The sequence below is a fragment of the Hippichthys cyanospilos genome, chromosome 7, assembly GCF_059441005.1.
Source record: "Hippichthys cyanospilos isolate Australia breed blue-spotted pipefish chromosome 7, RoL_Hcya_1.0, whole genome shotgun sequence".
Lineage (NCBI taxonomy): Eukaryota > Metazoa > Chordata > Actinopteri > Syngnathiformes > Syngnathidae > Hippichthys > Hippichthys cyanospilos.
Window position 1 is genome coordinate 23,194,180 of NC_142375.1, and position 22,084 is coordinate 23,216,263.

A 22,084-nucleotide genomic window follows, 5' to 3' on the forward strand; every position below is an offset into this window, starting at 1 on the left:
TAAATATCCAGTGGCTTTGTTTTGGGAAGATCCTCCACGGAAATTGGATCACGAAAGCATAAATGGATGAGCCAAAGGAAAACAAATCCTCTTGTGTCCAATGTGAGCTTTCTGCTTGAGGAATTTCAAAGGCTTTGTGAGGAGCACTCAGCCATTACACCTGATTTTTATCACCTCAATCCGTTTTATACGCATGTGACTTTTCACGGCGGAACTGATTTTTTTTTTTTTTTTTTTTTCCTCGCTGAAGGATGTCGTTTTTTTAGCAATACCTCCGCCGAGGAGGTCATCGTTGCCGCTTGTTTTGCAGGATCGTATGGAAAATTTGTTGGGAAAAAAAATGGCGAAATGCTAACGTTTGCTAACCGTGCATTTTTCCAGGGACGAGCTGAAATTTAAAACGTTGGTCCAAAACTGAAAAGTGAAACGCTTGGCTGTATACAAAAACCCATTTAAACTTATGCGGTTGGCTAAATGCTAACAGTATTTTTCTAGGGATCCACCAAAATGAAAATGTTTCGGTCGTAATTGAAAACCGATAACCGGCGGAAAACTGAAACGCCGTAAAAACAAAAAGGGAAAATTTGCAAACTCGATTGTCTGGAAAATTCATTTGAATGAATGTACCGTTGGCCAAACGCTAACATATAGCATTTTGCAACGCACCAAAATGAAAATATTAGGCAGAAACCAAAAACGGAAGATGTGAAACATTTGGCTGAAAACCGAAACGCTGGGAAAAAAAAACATGTTTGCAGGATTTTATGATATGATTTTATGGAAAATTCATTCAAACAAGTTTATTGTTAGCGAAACGCGAAAAACTTAAAAATGTTCTGGGGTTGCGCCGAAATTAAAATGTTAAGCCAGAAGCAGAAACCAAAAATGAGAATGCTTATAATGATGTGGAAATGTTTCCGAATTCTTCGCAGTCGCACAAAGCTACCTGCGGACAAAACGAATTTGTGTTTGAGGAGGCTGGCAGCCATTGTTGGGCTACCCTGCGCATCGGGCCCGGTGCCAGCGATGGTGCGTGCTTGTGTTCCGATAACAATGCTCCCTCTATTCTCAGCCCCAAAAAACGTATACGTGTGTATCGATGAACAAATTTGCACGTGCGTTCCTACATATTTCAAAACGTGTCAAATTGTTCAGCTTTTTTCCAAATCCAAAACACACTCAATGCCAAGGACGTAATTTTACGTCTTTTAGGAATCATGCCATCCAATCCCAGGTATGTATTTATACATTTTCTCCGCCACAGACAAGTGGGGGATGGAAAACTATACAAATTATATAAGTGAACCGTTGTGCAATTTTTTGACATGTTGGGTGAAATTTCAGCTCCCTAGTTTCTTTCAATGCTTTCCCTTGGACGTCAAAAACTGTAATGGAATGGACAAAATACCACACAAGGTTTAATTTTGTTTAATTTTGTAATTTTACGTTTCTGGTCAAATGATTACTAATTGGTCATTCCATGTCGGAATTTGACATGTTCTGACGATCTGACTGAAATTTCAGCTCCCTACTGTCTTCTTTCAATGCGTTCCCTTTGAGGTGAAACGCCATGGATGTAAAGAGCAAAAGAATGGAAAAAAATACTGCACAAAGATTAATTTTGACCATTTTTGGGTCGTTTTCTTCCACATAATTCTTGCATGTATTTTAGCCAATGGATAGTACATTCCTGGACATGTGATAGCTAAGTGGTCACGCCATGTTACAATTTGACATGGGGTGAAATTTCAGCTCCAGAGTGTTTTCTATCCATGCGTTTCCTTTAAAGTGAAATTCAAATGATTGGACAAAAGCATGGCGCAAGGATTAAATTTATCACAGTGTTTTTTTCAGCAGGCGGTAAAAACTTTGGCTTTGATTTTACGGGTTAGGGTTCAGGCAAGAAAGAAATTTCGTGAAGTCAAATTCCAGAGCCACGAAGGTTGTCAACCACTCCCTGCTTCACAAAGAAATTAAACACGCCAAAGCAGAAGGTAAACGCTCGGAAAAAACAAAAAAAACAAAAACAAAACCACCACGACTGAGTTTGTGTTCTATGTCTCCATTCTCTCTTATGGATAACGTCGACGGGGATGGTCCAAAACGAAAACATCGTCCGGTATTTGGAATATTTCCCAGCAAATAAGGAAAATAGTCCCGCTCGGACCAACATTTGGACAAGTAGTAAAGAATCCACTGTATGTTTTTCAGCACATTATCATTCCGGCCCGCTCAAATAAAGCCAACGGCGCGGCGGCAAATCCCGCCGCATCAGTCGGGAATATGATAGCGCCGCGCGTCTTTATCCGCCGGCTCTGGCTAAGATAAACAGAAGGTACGCAGGTGTTATTTAATTAAAAGCGCATATTTGGCCGCTTATACCCGCTGCCGCCGAGGTCCGCTCGCCGGCTCGGTCCCGCCGCGCCGCGATAAGCATCAGAGGCGGACGCGGCGTGGCGCCGACCGACGGCTTAACGGAAACGCCTGAGACGGGAGACGGCCCGCCGGGTGGAAAAGAAACTCCGGACTAATTAGGGAGCCCGCGAGAGCCGGCGGGTCGCGACTCCGCAATTAATTTACAGTTTGCCGACCAGAGATAAGGAGCTGGCTTTTTCTTTACCCGGCGGGGCGTTTCCCTCCGACGTACAGTCGCGAGCGTCTTTGGACCCGGTAACCTTCCGGCGGCGCTCGGAAAACGTGGGAAAGGTCTCCCGCTAATTATGTCTCGCCGTGACTCGCGACACCGTCTCGGGGATTAAAATGTTGTCGATAAGACAAAGATCTAATTAGGTAGCTGATCTGTGCGCAACAGTTGCCCGCGCCGCTCGATGCTATCTTTTGTTTGGACGACTTTGCTGATGGAAAAGCGGGCGCGTGAAAGCCCGGGTCGGGACGAGGTGCCGGATGCGCTTCGAATAAACGCTGGGTAGAACGTATACCCCATCGTGTATACTGAAAAAGGCATTTGGTGCCGTCATTTTCTGCAATTTTTCATGTTGTCTATCTATCTCGAGGACGTTTTTTTTCAAGTGTTTGGCCCGATCTATCTATCTATCTATCTATCTATCTATCTATCTATCTATCTATCTATCTATCTATCTATCTATCTATCTATCTATCTATATATCTATCCGTCGCTAGCTATATATCTTGCTAGCTTGTTGTTTATTTTGCTAGCTAGCTAGCATTTATCTACCTAACTATCTTTTGCTAGCTACATATCTTGCTAGCTTGTTTATTTTGCTAGCTAGCTAGCATCTATCTATCTGTTGCTAGCTACATATCTTGCTTGCTTGTTTATTTGCTAGTTAGCTAGCTAGCATCTATCTATCTATCTATCTATCTATCTATCTATCTATCTATCTGTGATGATTGGTATTATTGGCTGATGAACACTAAACAGGAAAAAATATTGGCAAAAAACAAAACGAAGCACCCAGTGCTTCAGTAGGTCTTAAAAGGTTAGAGGAAAACTTAAGGAAATACTCCCTATAATTTTCTACCAAAACAAAAGCAGAAATATGACTTCTAAACATGAACAAAAGGTGCAGCAACTTCCCAGGTTCAACAGCATGTCTGAAAAGCTAACTAAAATTTAAAAAAAGCCCCCTCATGTTAATACAGCTATTGATCAATTGATCTTAAACCCGCCGTGTATCAATATTCCTCTAAATGCAAAATAGCGGTATACGGCGGGTTTACCCTCAAAACGGCAAAAATGCAGATAATAATCATTCTTCCCGGTCTAATATTTACTATACGGCAATGTCGATTTGTGGCCCATTAATTGTTGAGGCCTAGTCCAGGCCAACGGTGTAATGGCGCAACTTTCCGGGTGTCCGCGAGTGTTCGCTTTTGTTTTCCTTTCCTCCAAAACGCGGCGAAATTGAGAAGCGTGCGACCGAATGAGTTGTCGCTCGGTGCCGAGCGCCATCGCGGCCGGCCGCCACTTTGTTTTCCGCGCCGCTAAATCCTCCGCCGTACCTGACATGCTGCAGATAAGGACTTCACTGATTCCAGCAAAAAGGGGGCACGGGGGGGGGGGGCGTCAACAAAATACGCCGACGCCGAGCCTATTTCTGGGAATGCGGAGCACCAAGTGGTGACATTAACGCAGGTGTCGCTCATTCAGATGTTATCTCTGCTAGATAACTGGAAAAAGCCTATCAGATGATGTGCTATTATTTTTTTTTCTGTTTTTGACGCATACGATTGGCTCCGTTATGCTAAATCCAAAAGATTTTGCATTTTTTTGCTCATTCCCGGAGCGTTGGTCGAAAAATTCGCGGAAAAAGAACAAAATGAGATTTCGACCTGGGCATTTTGTTTATTGATGTCGAATGGACCAAAATAAAACAAGATTTTAAAAATGCACCGAGTGGCCCCATTCAACTGGCCGCTATCCAAATTATATAGCACCATTTTTTCCACATACTACGGAGATTATGGGGTCTATTTCTACACGTGACCTATACATGGACCGCATTTTATTATGAGTTGCATGCTGAAACATACGGTCGGCAAAAAAAGATATATAATTTGGTCTGAATAATTTATCCATCCCAGGGTATACTATACATATTACATAACGTTCCATAATTACTTTATTGATGCCAGCGTACGTTTTAGGTAATATTTTCTTATTGGTATCGTTCAGCTAGCGTGCCTCCTGTACGCATTACGTAACGTTCCCTGATTGGTTTATCGCTGCCAGCGTACGTACCGTACGTTTTAGGTAATATTCTCTTATTGGTATCGTTCAGCTAGCGTGCCTCCTGTACGTAATACATTCTGTTCTATAATTTGTTTATCACTGACAGCGTAAGTACCGTACGTTTTAGGTAATATTCTCTTATTGGTATCGTTCAGCTAGCGTGCCTCCTGTACGCATTACGTAACGTTCCCTGATTGGTTTATCGCTGCCAGCGTACGCACCGTATGTTTTAGGTAATATTTTCTTATTGGTATATTTCTGCTAGCGTACCTACTTTACGCATTATGTAACGTTCTCTGATTGGTTTATCACGGCCAGCGTACGTAGTGTACGTAATACATTCTGTTCTATAATTTGTTTATCACTGCCAGCGTACGCACCGTACGTTTTAGGTACTATTCTCTGATTGGTATATTTCTACTAGCGTACCTCTTTTACGCATTATGTAACGTTCTCCGATTGGTTTATCACTGCCAGCGTACACACCGTACGTTTTAGGTAATAGTCTCTTATTGGTATCGTTCAGCTAGCGTGCCTCCTGTACGCATCACGTAACGTTCCCTGATTGGTTTATCGCTGCCAGCGTACGCACCGTACGTTTTAGGTAATATTCTCTTATTGGTATATTTCTGCTAGCGTACCTCCTTTACGCATTATGTAACGTTCTCTGATTGGTTTATCAATGCCAGCGTACGTACTGTACGTATCTTGCTAGCTTGTTGTTTATTTTGCTAGCTAGCTAGCATCTCTCTGATTGGTTTATCACTGCCAGCGTACGTAGTGTACGTAATACATTCTGTTCTATAATTTGTTTATCACTACCAGCGTACGCACCGTACGTTTTAGGTACTATTCTCTTATTGGTATATTTCAGCTAGTATACCTTCTGTACGGATTACAATGCTGCTAGCATATGTATAAGGTACGTACATCCTGTGTCAGCAGGAAATGGTCCCAAAGTCAGTCAAGTGGAGCACTTGCCACAACATTTTTACCGATTTTTGGACTCGGTACTCACACAGGAGGTGCCAGATTATAGGGCGCACTGTTGATTTTTGATATTTTTTTTTTTTTAGCGTTATTGTAGGGAAAATACAGCAAACTTGCTGATAGCAACGCATATACCCGGACTGGACCCGATTTGTCGGAAAGTTTGAACAAACTCATTGTTCATTCAATCAATTAATAATGTTGAACTATTTTAAAGCAAATCTTTGTTTTTATTGGCCGCAGACAAGGATTTTTTTCAACTTTTGAAAATGAAAGACTTTTATTTGCACCGTATCGTACAGATAATAGGGTAAAATTTAGCAGTGCGTACTTCCTGTTTTTTTCTTGAAAGGCAAGGCGGTTCCGGTAAAACAAGCCGTGACGAAAGCACCGATTACGTCAATCCACGTCTGCCAATTTGCATACCATTCCACATTCCCCAGCAGACAAAAAAATAAAATAAAATGTGTCTCCTGGCGAGTTAGGCACGCGCGTCGCCCGGTTGATCTTCGATTGGGACGCGGCCGCCGCCAAACACGATTAAAGCAAATTCAATCAGATTGTGGGAACTTTTCCATTCTGGGGCCTTTCATTATTGGCGAGTTAAGCCAAGGCGCCGTTGAACTCTGGCGGGGGAGGCGAGGCGGCTGCTTTACCACCCCTTTGCATGTAATTAGCCTTAATTAATGCTACTACTTCAAAGGGGCCAGTCCCTCAATGTACCTCGTGTGCCCCCCCCCCTTGCCGCGCACTTCAATACCATTGCATCGGGATAAAACTCGAGGCGACTACTAGCGCAATTAAGATGTATACAATAAATAAATATTATATAATATATATAAAATTATAATATATATTACATTTTATTCTATATTATTATGTATAGTATGTATGTATAGTATTATAGTATTATGTATAGTAATATAATTTTGTATATATATGTCTATATGTGTATATGTATATATATATTTTTTTTTTGCGCATATATATATATATATATATATATATATATATATATATATATATATATATATATTTTTTTTTTTTTTTATATATATATATTTTTTGCGCATATATATATATATATATATATATATATATATACACATTTTTTTGCATTATATATATATATATATATATATATATATATATATATATATATATATATATATATATACATATATATATATAGATATAGATATAGATATAGATATAGATGTAGATATAGATAGATAGATATATATAGATATATATATATATAAAAATCTTTGACTCAATTTTATAAGAGATGTTGCTGAATCTAGGAAATTCATTCACTTCTGGAGCTATAATTTTCTATTTGTGTGATTCAATAAAGTTCTGTATCATTCTTTTTATGGCCTTTTTTGCAGTTTGACTGCAAATGAATATCGGCTCCAAATCTGGGTCACTGGCCTCATCTAACAACTGATAATCGGTCCCGAAAACCCCGTACGGGTCTATCTGGGTTGGTATTGCGATACGCGTGTTGTGTGACTTTGTTGGGCGACGCGGCCTTGACGGCCCGAGAGTCCAAACGCTCAAAAGCCACTCAGAAGCCGGTCGAGTTCCTCCGAAAATAAGAGCACGTATGCGGAAGAAAAAAAACCTCATTAGATCAAACCCCCGAGCCGAGAGCCGCATCGATTGTCCGGCGGGGGGGGGTGGGGGGGGGGGACGCATTCACGCCCGGATGCGGCGGGCTTCCCCCTTTGGCGATAATTGCTTGGGTCGTTGCTATTTGCCGGACCGTCTGTCCCGCGCGCTGGCTCGGGGGTCAGCCGGATGACCTCCGCTTACAAAAGTAGGCTGCCACCAAAATACCTTACATAAAGTTGTCAAAGAATGCTCAAAGCGCAGCTCGGAGGTTGGATTCCGGCTCCCGCTCTCCAGTGGGGAGTTTGCGTGCTGTCCCCGCGCCCGCCCGCGTGGGGTTCCGCCGGTTTCCTCTCATCTTTCATTAAAGTCATTAAGTAAATAAACGTTAGATTTGAAAGTTCTAACGTAATCCATTACTTTTGTACTGAAGTACTCGCCTTAGTGGTATATATATATATATATATATATATATATATATATATATATATATATATATATATATATATGGATGTCTAGACTCTTAAAATAAATGTAAAAATGTGTCTTTGGGATCAAATGAGTTGATCGGAGTCAAACTATTTATTTTGCTATTACTGTACATCCACAGATACTAATTTAATGAATTATTTTAAGAACCAAAGTACTTCAATGATTACGTGGGATTGGATATCTACTCTTCAAAAAACGTAAAAATGTGTCTTTGGGGTTGAATGTGTTGGAGTCAAACTGTTTATTTAGCTATTAAATCTACAGGTACTTAAGAAATGAATTGTTTGAGGAACTCAAGTAGTTTAATTAGTACATGCATTTGGATGTCTAGATTCTTAAAAAAATCGTAAAAATGTGTCTTTGGGATTGAATGAGTTCAAACTATTTTTTGAGCTATTAAATCCTCTATTGTATAGAACTTAAATTAGTACCTGGGATTGGATTCCTAGACTTTAAAACAAAAAAACGTAAAACGTGTCTTAGGGATTGAAAAAATTCAGTGGAGTCAAACTATTTCACTATTGAATCCACAGGTACTAAAATAATGAAGTATTTTAGGAACTAAAGAACTTTAATTGGATTGGATGACGATACTTTTTTTTGAAGTGGGATTGAATGAGTTAATTGGAGTCAAACTATTTATGTAGCTATTACATCCACAGGTAGTCATATAATTTTTTTTTTTTTAACTATAGTACTAAAACGAGTGCCCAGATGTTTTGACTCTTCAAAAAAAAACAAAAAAACTAACAAAAAAAACCCGTCAAAATGTGTCTCGGGATTGAACGAGTTGACCGGCCCCCCCAAACTGTCGCGGAATTCAAATCGGCGGCGACCCACCTGCGTTGCGGAGCTTCTTGTTCCGATAGACGGAGAAGATGACGAGCAGGTTGCCCAGGATGTCCACCACGATGGTGAAGATGAGGAAGCAGCCCAAAGTTGTGGTGACCCACGGCGGGCGTCGCACGCCGCCGCTGTCGTCGTCGTCGGGGTCCGGCGCGGTGCTGTTCACCTCAGACCCATTTGTGACCATTGTCCACGGGGGACCAACTTCGCCTGTCCCCAAAGTCGGCGAGCGAGCCGCCGGGCGGGCGGGCGGGCGGGCGGAATTTATCCCCCGGCCGCCGCCGGTCCTCGGCCCCTCTGCTTCGGCCTCATGCTCCGCCGCCTCCTCGCTCGCCCTTTGCCGGGCCGACTCTCGCTTCCATCCCCTCGCTCGCTTCTTCTTCTCCGGGTTCTTGCGTGTGACAACTTCCACGCGCCGCCGAAGCCGCGAGGGGAGTGAAGGGGGCGCGAAGGGAAGGGAAGGGAAGGGAAGGCAAAAGGGGGAGGGGCGTGCGCCGGCTTTGCAAACGCTGCCGCCCCGAGGCCGAACGGGGGAACTGCAAGCTTCATTCACGCCGCCCAAGTCATTCATCTTTTCATCCTTCGCGCAGTCTTCATTCAACTTTTTGCTCTCTCTTCTCTTTCATGAAAAGAACACTCGCAGACACCCGGACAACGATTTGAAATATCACGTTTGAAACATTTTGGCTCGATTGAACGACGCGCGTCACGTTTGAAATAATACGCGTTCCAAAAAAACGAAACGAGCGTCTTTTGAGAGCAAATCTAAAAACGAAAACCAACAGAAAAGAAAAACGTTTAAAACTAGCAAACGTGTCTTGAGTATGCGCCGAAAGTGCAAGTGTTTCCTGTCAGGCCCCATCAACAAATAAACCTCAAATAAAAACAAAGAAACATATTTTAAATTTTATTTTAGATTAAACAACTACTATTTTCTCGTGTCGTTTTTACAGAGTAGAGCGTTAAAATACGTGCTATGGATTTTGGAGGCTGTTAAAATAATCAACAATATTTAAACATAAATAATGCAATGTAAATATAAACATTTTAATGTTATTTCAAAAAACACATATTTTGGATTGAACACAAAAAGGATGAAAAATAAATGAATGAATAAATCTAGATTTAATTCAAAACATATTTTGTATAGAACACATAAAATGAATGAAAATAAATAAATAAATAAATAAACAAACAAACAATGAAACACAAATATCCAGTGGAAGGAAAATGTTCCAATCAAAATGTGTGCTTGAACAACTTCTTTTCAGGGAGTACAATGAAGTGTATATAAATAATAATAATAATAATAATAATAATAATAATAAATAAATGAATAAATAACAAACACACACATTCATGTTTTTTTAACAAGAGGCGCGAAAGACTTCTTCTAAAATGTGTGTGTGTGGTTTTTTTTTTAATATGTTTGATTCACGACTCAAACAAATAGACAAACATAAATAATATATCGTTTAGTTTCGGCACTTCATTTTTAAAAGCTGCTCTCAACGGTACATGGACTTTTTAGATGTGTTGTGCTGCCCTCTTGTGGTTTAAATGCAGTACTGCAATCATAAGCTAAAAAAACCAAGCGGTTCACTTATCACGAAAACCGCGTACGCATACTAACCAGCGACCAATCCACAGAAAGCCCGCTAAAATGTTGAAGTCGTCAAGCATCGAAGCCGCTCCAACAAAAGCCCCATTCATATTTTCATTAACAATCCAGCAATGAGAAAGACGCCTCTGCCACATCGTCTCAATACAAATGTGCTTTGCAAAAAAAATTAGAGGTCAACCCTAAGGAAAAGATTAACTCCACCGCTTGTGACGTCACTAAGAATCGAACCAAATTATAAATAAAAAAACAGTACATATAAAATACAAAATAGAGAATAGGGAAATATGCCCCCCCCCCAAAATAAACTTAATCTAAATAGGTATTCATTCAATTTCAGTTATATTTTTTATGTATTTGTTGACGGTATACACATTTACACACACACACACACACACACACACATGTCAGTAAGTAAAAATGAATGACACACATCAATATATATCTATTTTTCTGAATAATTTATTGCCAGTAGGAAAGCGCGAGCTGGTGGCAGCAATTGAATAAAAACCTTAACAAGACCGACACGTGGCACACGCTCACACAGGTACACAGACACGGGCGGTATCCATGACGACCATAAATATCATTGGGTCCCGTTTCCTCGATGGAGGTTCCAACGTCAACTTGTACAAACAAACAAGTTAAAAAAAAACAACAACACATGAATAATGCAATCGTTCACCGCGGACCCTTTTTTTTTCTTTAAACGGCAAACTTTTTTCGCGAACGTTAGCACGGTAAGGCTGATCACGTCACACTGTTTCTTCAAAATAAAAGCAATGAATATCTACAAATCCTACTTTGAAATCAAAACTGTACATAGACATTTACACTGAAAATCACCACTTGTAGAAAATATCTTTTCATAGAAATTGTTGCGGATTTCTCCTTTTTTTTTCTCCATTATTATTGTCGGGATGTTTATTTTCGTTTCCCTCTTGAAATGCTGAACTTGACGATCCACTTCCTGGATTGAAGTCTTATTGCGCAACTCGTACTTGCCAAGCTTCCGGCTTCACTCATTCACTGCCATTGACGGCTATGAACGTTCAGAGCTACATTTTAACTGCAAGTCAGTAAATTAAAACAAAACGGTTGGGAGAAATAGAACGCCAAAAATCTGAGCAACGTGAGGCGAGATGTGATACGCGATGGGGTTCAGGCCAATAGGGGGAGCCGGAAAAACATGCAAGTTTTAAAAGTCGGTCGCGTCGATTTTTCACGCTATTTTCTACGAGATTTGCTGTTTTCAAGCGTGAAGTATAAAAACGAATACGCAGCGAAAGGTTTTTTTCTTTGAATTTTTCTGGAAACGGGGGTTAGAAGGGAACAAGAAGAATGCCTTTTTCGTCTTTTCGGGGATCATCTCAACAGGTTGGAACGCGATTGGCCGCGCTTTCAGAGTTGAGTAAATGAGCCGCCTCTTCGAAGTTAGTTGCCTCTATCTTGGCGAGCGGCGAGAAGTTGCCAACGCAGGAAGGGATCGGGATGAAATATGAATGAATGCGCGTCGCCTGGGAGGAACGAGCGGAATGCGGGAGGCTTGGCAAGCGTGCGGCGAATCCCCCGTCTCACGTCGCGAAACTTTTGGCGATCCTTCACCGGAGATACGTAGCGCAAAAAAAGGAGAAAACAAAAAACAAGCAAGTACGCGTCCGTTGCGGATTCAGATGGTACGGGGCCATAAAAAGGAGGGCTGGCGGGGCGGCTTGAGGCACTTTTGGCGGGGATCCAGTGTCAGACTTCAGTGTGCTGCTGGGAGCCCAGCGGCGGGATGGACAGCCCGTCAAAATGGCCGTCGTCGCCGCTCTCGTAGTCGCTGATCATGGCCTCGGACTCCTCGCAGCACGCCGACATGTCCGAGCAGGAGGCGGTGGACGCGTACAGCGACAGCGACATGTCGTCAAAGTCCCGACCGGCGGGGAAGCCGGCGGCGGAGGCGGAGGAGGGCGGGGCCGCCTCGCCCTCGCCCCGGGGGCCCAAGTACTGGCCCAGGCTGTACAGTTCCGGCGGGACGGGACGGCGGCGGAGCCCGTCGGCGCCGCCGGACCGCAGCGTGTCGCCGTACTCGGGCGGGGGCGGCGGCGGCGGCAGCTCGTCGCCCGACGGGAAGTCGTCGGGCGGCGGCGGGAAGTCGCTCTCGATGTCGTAGCCGCCCGGGTAGTAGTCGGCGTCCATGGCGGCGGGGTCGCCGTACAGAGCGGCGGGGGGCGACTCCACCAGCTCGTACTGCGGGAACTCCTTGATTCCCGGCAGCTGGACGCTGGGCATCCAGTCCGACGTGTCCCAGTGGTATCCTGCGTGCGGGGCGGGGGGGGCGAAAAGCCGCGTTAGCCTTCCCGCGCTCGGTTTTCCTCGGCGTCGCCCAAAGGCATGCGGCGACGCGCAGCTTGTTTACTAAGGCTTGCCGACATCCCGCGTTTAGCCGTAACGCATTCCCACACCGACGAACAAACAAAAAGACGTTTAAGGTAGTTCCGTATCGCGCGTACAGTTCAGTTTGCGTGTTTCCGAGCCGACGGCCGCGTCGTTTTCCAAACGCCGTTAACGACAAACTGAAAATGAAGTCGGATTTTTCTTTGTTTTTCAGCCGTCCCCGATGGATTTATGAATTTTTTTGTTCCTTTTGAAGAAAACGAAAGCACAAAACCATTTCATTGGGGGAAACTAACGTTAGCGTTCCGATGCTAATTTTTGGCGGATGCGTTGAAAGACGCGCTATCACGCACCGCTTGTTAATTAACGCTCGCCGAGTTTAACCACAGCAGATTCTGACATCAACAAACAAACAAAAACAAGGTCGTTCGGTATTACACGTCCGGTTCAGTTTGCGCGTTTCCGATCCAATAACCAAGTAGTTATCCAAATGTCGTTAACAACAAACTCAAAAATAAAGTCAGATTTCTATTTGTTTTTCAGCCGTCCCCAATGGATTTACGATTTTTGTTGGCCCTTTTGAAGAAAACGAAGCACAAAACGATTTAAAAGGGGGAAACTAACGTTAGCGTTCCGATGCTAATTTAATTAACTCATTTAAATGACCAATGAAGGAGGAGGACTGTATTTATTTTATATGCAAAAATAAAACTATGTTTTATTTTTCCGTTTTCCATACCGGAATAGCATCATGCTAGTTTCTTAACCGAGCGTGAACTAGCTAGCATTTGAAACTGTTTTGTAGTAAACTGAACTGTACAGTTTAGCGGCGACAAAAACAATTCATTAGTTACCAAACAAATTCCAGTAAATCACCAAACCATGCGCCTATAAATCTCAACGTACTTTGGCGTTGACAACACATTGAAAGCAAAACAAGCCGTGGTCGTTAGCGTCGGGTTAGTGGTTAGCTGCGTCCGCGCTCACGAAAACACACAAACACCAAAGGAAAAAGTCACCTCTTGTGTTCTTGAGCTCACGAGCCAAAAAAGACTCTTTAAAAAGAATCCATGAGAAAGAGGAGGAGGAGAAAGAGAGAAAACACGTTAAAAACGGCGAAGGACGCTAACGAAGCTAACAACACAGCGGGTGGGGAACGGGGGTGTCGGTGAAGGCCGCAAAACACGTGGGGGGGCTAATTGGACAAGGGTTGCCATTTTCCTATAGAGTGCGAGGGTTCTTTTTCTTTTGAATACATTTTGCTTGTTAGCGAGCTAGCTAAGAAAATGGCGACTCTGCTAGCCACACGACAACAAGAACCAAGAGAAAAATGGTACCTTCTCCTTCCACCGTGTCAAGCACAGAGTTGACAAAGTGGATGACAGTCACTATGGAGGCTTGCGAGAGGAGAGATGATCCAGCATTAGCATAAACGCTAACAGAAAAAATGATAACAATACACACATGGAGGGAAGGGGACACTTATGCTAACGCAGGCTACGGTGGATGGTCACGATGGTCACAAATGTGAATGAAATTCCCCGGAGATTTGAATGCATCGCAAAAAAACGGGGGATGCGGGGAAATGAGACGCTAATGACCAGATGATTCAATTTCGACAGTTTGGGCTGATTACATCCACACAAGACTTGTATCAAAAAAATCAATTTTTTTAGGGTAGGGGGTTAACTCTACTATGCTCCTTTTTTTGTTTCAAATTTGGCAATAAACAATAAACAATGTTAATCAGTTCCTAAAACGGATCATAATTGAATTGAGTAAAATCCAGATTGTTTTTTTTTCCCTATGGTATGTTTCAGGAACGCACTATGCACTAATGTAAGATGTATTTTTAACGTTTTTGATTGACATTTTAATCATTTGATATTTATCGAAAGGGTTTAGGAGCATTTTTGGAGGATCGGAACGGATTAGGTTATTTACATGTAAAAAGCAGCTCGACTTATGACGTTACAAAATGACCTCCTAAAGGATTTCATTTTGTAAGTAAAAGTATAGGCTGTATTAGGCGTTATTTTTACAATATCTTGAACATTTTTGCAAACTCTCATCCTCCTCATACCTATTAATCCGGAAAAAAAAAAACGATGAAAACGCTGATTTGTTTTGATAGGAGTCTTGCATTGGATTGTGAAATGATGTGTGAATGAAAGACAGCACGGCGAGTACCGTTGCCATACGTTCCTTGCGGTTTGCTTGAACAAAAAACAAACAAAAAAAAAGGGGGGGGGGGCATGCTTAAATTAAAAAAAAACAGAACTTTCAAGCATAACACGTTTTTGCCGTGGATGTGGAGCACATGTATGTCCACAAAACGTCATGCCATTGTTTTTTTGTCCGTTTCAACCCAGGAGAATTCCGCCAGCTTTGGAACTTACAAGCCTTATCTTTTCTTTAGTTGTGATTTTAAAAACGTGTTCTGGACCCGTGGGCAGATTTGATCCATATGGGAGCTGAGCCCCGCAGCAATAAGAAAGAAAGCGAGGAAAAACAAAGCAAAAGACAACAAATGTGACTCGGGAAAGAAAATCCACAAATCCGGTTAGCGCGAGAGAACGAAACGAAAAGACGTTTGGCGTAAATTCGTACCGTTGTCGTCGCACGACTCCGACTGGAAGGAGCTGAGCGATTGGACTTCCGACATGCTCCCCCTGGTGTTGAAAGGGTGACACGCGCTCTCCTCCACCGGCTTCTTGGTCACGCAGTCCAAGTCAACAATTTTGGCTACAAGGACGTGAACGCAAAGGCGTCAACAATCACTTGCTCACGAAATCCAAAAAGGACGGGCGGCGAGCGGGGCGTGAAACCCACCGTCGTAGTCGTAATCCCAGCTGGGCTTCTGGATGGAGTCGCTGTCGGACACCGAATTGGACGGAGGCGGCGGCGGCAGGTTGGGCGCCACGCTGCAGACGGCCACCGTCTTGCGGTGCCCGTGCCCGGCGTCCGGGTTGAAGGTGCTGAACTCGGGGTGCTCGGGGATGGCCGAGCCCTCGAAGGAGTTGCGGTCCAGGTTGTTGCGCGAGTCGCTGGGGAGGCTGGGCGTGTAGGAGATGGGGCGCACCGGCACCTGCGGCGGGACGTCCGAGTACACGTTCCTGTTGAACTTGGCGTCCAAGTAGGGCCTCTGCAGGAAGGGGTGCGGCGCGCCCGAAGCGCCGCGCTTGTCCCCGTCGTCCGCCTCGGACCGGGCGCGGCACGCCTTCTTGCGCAGGAGGACGAAGAAGAGCACCAGGATGAAGATGCTGGAGACGAAGATCACGATGCCCACCGCCTCCTCCAGGCCGACGTTCCACGAGGTGGACACGAAGTCGTTGCGCACGTCGGCCGCCGTCTCGCAGGCGGGGCCGGCGAAGCCCAGGGAGCAGTTGCACTTGAACGAGCCGTACGTGTTGTGGCAGCGCCCGCCGTTGGCGCACGGGCTCCCGCCGCACTCGTCCACGTCGCTCAGGCACCTGCCGCGCAGAACGTCCCGCCGTCAGCGTGATTCAAAACTCCGTACCCCTTTCTGATCGGGAACCGGCGCTTTTCTATTTCGCTGAATCCTGGCGCGCTATTTTGTCCCATCCTTTCATTTATTTTCCCTTTCAAAGGGAAAATAAGTTTGATATTGAATTGAATCATAATCATTTTCTTTCAAACTCTTGATTGGTTTTGGCATTGATCCAAACAGTCTTGTAATCAAAATGTATTTTTCCCCATTCTGTCCTCAAATCTTCTTGATCGATTGATTGAAAGCTTTGACTGACTTATCCGATTCTTTATCGACGTTCCCTTTAGCGCGGCTCCATCTAGCGGATGCACACAGCGGAAACTCACCCACTACTCTAGCTTCTATTCTATGCGCCCTAACAATGTTTCAAAACAGGTGGTTCATTACGTTTTCCGTACCTGTCTCCCTGAAAACCAGCTTCGCACTCGCACACCGGCCCGTCCAGACTGTCGATACACTTGCCGCCGTTCTTACACGGGTTGTCCGTGCAGAATGGACCCATCTGACACCTGCGGTCAAAAAAAAACCCCGAATTTTACAGAAAACGTAAATTGCCGATTTCTTATCGGCCAAGCGGATCCAAAGGTTTTTACCTCGGTCCGGAGTACCGGCCTCTGCACTGGCAGTAGAAGTCGTCGCCCCGGGGTACGCAGGTGCCCCCGTACAGGCATGGGTTGGAGGCGCAGGGGCTGACGGTCATCTCGCAGTGGGCGCCCATAAAGGAGGCGGGGCACTTGCAGAAGTAGCCTGAGGAAGTCCAATAAGTCCGCAATCAGCATGTTTTTGATTGCTCTCCCCTCGGGCGGAGCTGCTTCAACTCGCTCGATTTTTCACCGCTGCTTAGCGTGCGTTTTCTTTTAATTAGGCTGATGGCTAAAGCGCCGGATGATTCGAGCGGCTGACGAATGATTACCACCACTTTAAAATGTTGAGTGTGCATAACCACAACATTAACCCGACGCGCTCCTATTTGGATTCCCGTTTGTAGGACTTGGAAAACGTCCACCGAGGGCAACTTTTTCCCCCCCTTAAATGACAGTATTTACCTTGTCCCAATACTTTTGCAGAGTGCCCGCCATGAAAAATACCGTTGTATCGACATCGCGTGACTGCAGTATCAATTTTCCACCAGTAGAGGATGCTTGGCTAAAGGAGGGTCTGAATCATGGCTGGTGAATTAAGAATTCATTCATGATTTTGACTATGGTTACTAAAATGACTTAAGTACTTGATTGTTTTAGAAATTAACGTTCTAAAGTAAGGAATAGCTTCGCCCAATTAAGTACTAAAGCATTCAAATACTTTAGGTTGGATGTGCGGAAGTACACTTCGCATGAACCCAAACTAAACGACAGCAATCCTACGTGAAACCCCACCGAAATTGTGGCGTCAATCTATTTTTGACATCTCGTTTCAAATTTTCTTGAACTCATTCGATCCCAAAGACGTCGTTTTACGTTTTGTTGTTTTTACAGAGATCAGACGTTCGATTCCAGGTATTTTTTTTCAAGCGTCGGGCTCGGTCTGAACACGGCATTTAGGTCAACTTACCTCCGTTAGGCCTGGAGTTGCACAGCCCGCCGTTGGCGCAGGGATTGCCGGAGCAGCTCTCGGGCGGGGCGAGCGCGCATCCCGGCGCCACGTCCTCGATGGCCTCCATGACGGCGTGCGTCCGCCTCGCCTTGGTGTTGAGCGGCAGCTCCTGGCCGTTGAGCGCCATGGCCTCCATGCAGCCTCGGAAGCCGTTGGCCACGGGCGGGTTGCGTCCGTGGCGGGCGGCGGCGGCGGCGTGCTGGCGGACGTGGCCGCCGAAGTAGATGCTGTTGTCCAGGTTGAGGGTGCGCAGGGTGCCCGGCGCCGTGCCCGAGGCGGCGTGCACGCGGTCCAGCACCAGCTTGGCGTAGTTGCCGTCCACCTCCAGCGAGACCGAGTGCCACTCGCCGTCGTTTACCGCGGCGCTGTGGACCGACACCAGGCCGGGGCCGCTGCCGCAGTCGAACTTGTACTGCAGGCGACCGCTCACGATCTGTGGGACGGGAACGACCGAAATCACCGATTCGACATGTGTGACGTTGGCTCAAGGTTTCCCTTGGATTGAACATTTTTCACCGCAATCTGGTATTAAACTCAGCTCCCCCGCTACGTTTCCAGACTTTTTGTTCTTAAAAACCTGCGCAGAAATACTACAGGCATCGCCTCAATCCAACTCCCCGACATTAATCATGACTTGATGTCGCCCATAATTCAATAACTTCAAGGCTTACCTAAAATTCAACGTTTTTGCCATGGAGTCTGGCACACAAAGAACACGGCGATGTTATGTTTCTACTTGCAGAAGGGGTCCCAATACTTTTGCAAACATTGTGCCAATCAACTGCATGGACATTAGTCTTGACTGCTTATTGAACATATAAATAGAATTGTGACAGCTCAAGGGTGACCTTAAAATGTTTCCTCTGGAGTCTGGCATGCAAACTACAATTTTCAAAAGACTATCTTAGGGCTGCACAATTACGGCCAAAATAATAATCGCAATTATTCTTGTTCTTACAAACAGCTTCCTTCAATGGAATATTTTCCCAATGAAGTCTGGCCCGCAGCCCGCGCCATGGTGGAACGCGTGGAGAAGCGCTTTGCGCTTCCATCCCAGCCTGAAAGAACTCTCATTTGATTTTTGCAGTATTTGATTTGGGCAGAGTTTTTCCACGCGAACGGGCTTTTTTTCCAGGGCCATTTGGAACCGTGAGATGGCCGCCGTTGCCCCCTCGCCTTCCTTCCAAGTACGGCCTCGGCCAATGCCGCCAACGCACCTCCAGGATGCTGTAGTCGGTGCCTTTGGCGAACATGACGGTGGCGTGTGCGGAAAAGGTGCGCAGGCGCAGGGACAGCTTCATCTGCTCCTTGTTGTCGTTCTCCATCAGGTGGTACTTGACGAAGCCGCTGCCGCTGAACGTCAGCGAGTGGCCGTCTGATCAAACGACAGAAAGGTTAAGGACCGGGGTTAGGGTTAGGGTGTGGTCAATAATAATCAAGGGCAAAGATTTAGGTCGGGGTCATAGCGTGTACCCGAACCTCAAAACCATCTCTTGTAATTTCTCATACCACCGCCGTTGTTTCGAAATCACGTTCAAATTTCGGGACATTAAAAACGAATTAATGACCCTGACTTTTGATTGCACAGTATGCGGGTTCTAGCATGAATTAGCCGCTAGCTAGAGGCGCTCAAGTGCCCGCGAGAGCGGTCGGATTGCGTTTCAGAGGCAGTTTACCGCCGGGGGAAAATCTGGACCCAAATCGGGCTTTCAGATGATTTTGACGTGTGATTTCAAAGGAAAAGCACACAAAAAAACTGTAGGAGGCTAAAATGTTGCATAGGATGTACACCCTATAGGTGTCAAACTTTCGGGCTCATTCGCTGCCATTCAAAATTGAAAAAATTCTCAATTTTGGACATTTTGAAAACTCAATGTTTTATCATGCGACTCCTCCGATTTTTCTATTAATCCTTACAACGGCAACTTGCAAACGGGGTGTGATAGAAATGTTTGTGTTGACACCCCAAAACCACGCTAGCAGACAACCTTTGACACTTGCAAGCCTTTTACTGACTTCATTGAGTGGTTTTCGTTATGCGTTATGCGGCTTTGATCCGAGAACTAAACGTTGCAGGAAAGCTATTATTTGGCTGCAGCGCATAATATATCTGCATCTTCCCATCTGCGAAATCTGCAGCAATAAATAGCTGGTAAAGTTTTTTGTTCTCACAAAATGACAATCTTTCAAAACGGTAACAGCCTTGGAATATATACAGCGTATTTGTAAATATATACGTGTGTGGATAGTGAATATTTTCAGGTGTCGAAAGTAAAAATATTTTTATATTTGAGAATAATATGACCCTTTCAAAGTCAGCCCGAGTTGGGTGATGATAAGGCCGGGTTAGAGAAAAATCCCGTGGGGTCAATCGACTTAAATCAAAACGGCACACTTGGATGCTGACATTCTGACACGGTTGCCGTTGCTACTGATCACTTTTGAAAAGGCATGCGTTTTGCTCAATTATCTTAGCTGAAAAACAAGCTTTCAACAAAAGTCACCCCCCTGTTTACATTTAGATCTGCATTATGTGACACATTTTGCTCCAATTTCGTCTCGTTGTATATGCTTATTATTTGGGGTTCGGACTCATGTTGAGATTTGGATTTAAGAACGTTTTCTCACCAGAGCATTTGTTTTGGTTGCCTTGAGGACACGCGCAGGTGTACTTGGCGTCTCTGTGCGCGTCCGCAACGCAGTCCAAGCCCTCCGGACAAGGGCTGTTGTCGCACACGCTGTCGAGCACGGGACATTTGCCGCCTGCGGGACACAAGGCCGCGTCACGCGTACGTCGGAAAGCCTTTTCCGTTGGGCGTACGGGTCGGCTTTACGAGCGACCTTCGCACTGGCAGGTGGCGCGTCTGTGGTGCCGGGGGGTGACGAAGCTGAGGCGCGCCGTGCTGTAGGTGGACATGGACGTCTTGTCCAGCGAGACCACCTCGTCGCAGAAGCGCAGCGGGCAGTCCATGCCCGAGCACAGCTTCCGAGCCACGCGCGCGATGCGCACGCCCGTCATCTCCTCGATGACGCCCGCCGAGGAATTCAGCTTGCGGAACACCACCTGGAAAACGGGGATCGGACGAGGACTAAGCTTCCTCCAGCTTCCCGCATAACCGAATTTGGAAAACACAAATCCCGCGCCCGAGCAGCGAGCGCAGGAGGCCGAAAAGGTTTTTGCCATCCCACCTCCTGAGACTGGTAGGGGCTTCCGGATCTCTCCAGCGCCAGCAGGACGTCCAGATCGCCCCGCTGGGCCGGCTGCAGGCTGACCAGGTGCACGTCGCTCCTCCTGACGCCGGCGATGTTCCTCAGCGCCCTCTGGAAGTTGCGCCAGTAGTCCCCGATGAACTCCTCGGGGGCCATGCCGGCGAAGCGCACGGCGATGGAGTTGTCCAGCGCCTGGCGGGCGGCCTGCCGCACGTGCACGTTGACGTCGGCGGCCGCCGTGAAGCGCCCGTCCGTCACCGTCACGTTGAGCGGGTAGTGGCCGGCGTCCAGCGGCCGCAGGGCGATGACCTTGCCGTCCGCCGCCGACACGGAGAAGGACGGCGAGGACGCGGCCGACGAGGGGGCCAGGCCGTACGTCAGCGTGTCGTAAACGTCCTGGTCGGTGGCGTGGATCTTGCCCAGGACGCCGCCCGCGTACTCCTCGCCGGCGGTGGACACGAAGACGTCCAGCGGGAGGATGGCGGGCGGGTACACGCTCTCCTCGATGACGCGCACGCCGATGAAGGCGCTGGATGACAGCGCCGGTTTGCCGCTGTCCCACACCTGCCGGTCAAAAGCCGCTTTTGCAAACGGGCCGCTTGAATTCCACCATATCACGGGGAAAACTTTTTCTTTTCGTCTGTGTTGCTGTCGTCAACGCGCCGCAAAAATTGCTTATTTCAATTTCAGAGGTCGGATGCGACAGACCATCATGAGTTATAAATAAAAACGCACGTATCAAAATCTGGTTTACGGCTCCGAAAAATATGCGATACTGTGTACAGGTACGATCCCATTTTTTTTTCGAATGACATATAATATAGAATAGAGGCAATTCAGAAATGGAAGAAGTTACAGCAATGCGTTGCCAAGTTGAAATCTCTAGTTGTGTTTTTGCTGCGGAGAAACGAATGCCTGAGAATGTGGCAAACTTTATCGACCTATATTTCTCATGTATGAGAATATAGACGTCTTTCTTGAATTCATCTTCGGTAAATATGTTTGAAAGAATTTATTTGAAGACATCAGGCTGTTTCAGTGCCAATGAAGACCTCGTATTCAGATGTTTGGAAGCATGCTTCTTCGCGTCTCGATCTGAGGGAAGCCCGTATGT

General features: G+C 45.6%; 2 protein-coding genes across 11 annotated transcripts in view; both read right to left on the bottom strand.

Moving 5' to 3' along the window:
* Positions 1–9,078, bottom strand: part of mtnr1aa (melatonin receptor 1A a) — a 37,302-nt gene extending 28,224 nt beyond the window's left edge. The window contains exon 1 of the mRNA XM_088419262.1: positions 8,651–9,078. Coding sequence (XP_088275388.1) covers positions 8,651–8,843 — 193 coding nt within the window. The 5' untranslated portion in view covers positions 8,844–9,078. The remainder of the gene's footprint in view (positions 1–8,650) is intronic.
* Positions 9,079–10,725: 1,647 nt separating this feature from the next.
* Positions 10,726–22,084, bottom strand: part of fat1a (FAT atypical cadherin 1a) — a 63,346-nt gene continuing 51,987 nt past the window's right edge. For 2 of the 10 annotated variants that reach the window (XM_088419375.1, XM_088419372.1), the window contains 12 exons: positions 20,950–21,534; positions 20,602–20,824; positions 20,389–20,523; positions 18,978–19,135; positions 17,719–18,193; positions 16,761–16,914; positions 16,566–16,676; positions 15,489–16,129; positions 15,267–15,401; positions 13,994–14,053; positions 13,676–13,711; positions 10,726–12,577 (listed from right to left, as the gene is read on the bottom strand). In XM_088419375.1, coding sequence (XP_088275501.1) covers positions 12,018–12,577; positions 13,676–13,711; positions 13,994–14,053; positions 15,267–15,401; positions 15,489–16,129; positions 16,566–16,676; positions 16,761–16,914; positions 17,719–18,193; positions 18,978–19,135; positions 20,389–20,523; positions 20,602–20,824; positions 20,950–21,534 — 3,273 coding nt within the window. In that variant the 3' untranslated portion in view covers positions 10,726–12,017. The other 8 variants (XR_015866135.1, XR_015866136.1, XR_015866133.1 and 5 more) reach the window with 8 other exon arrangements.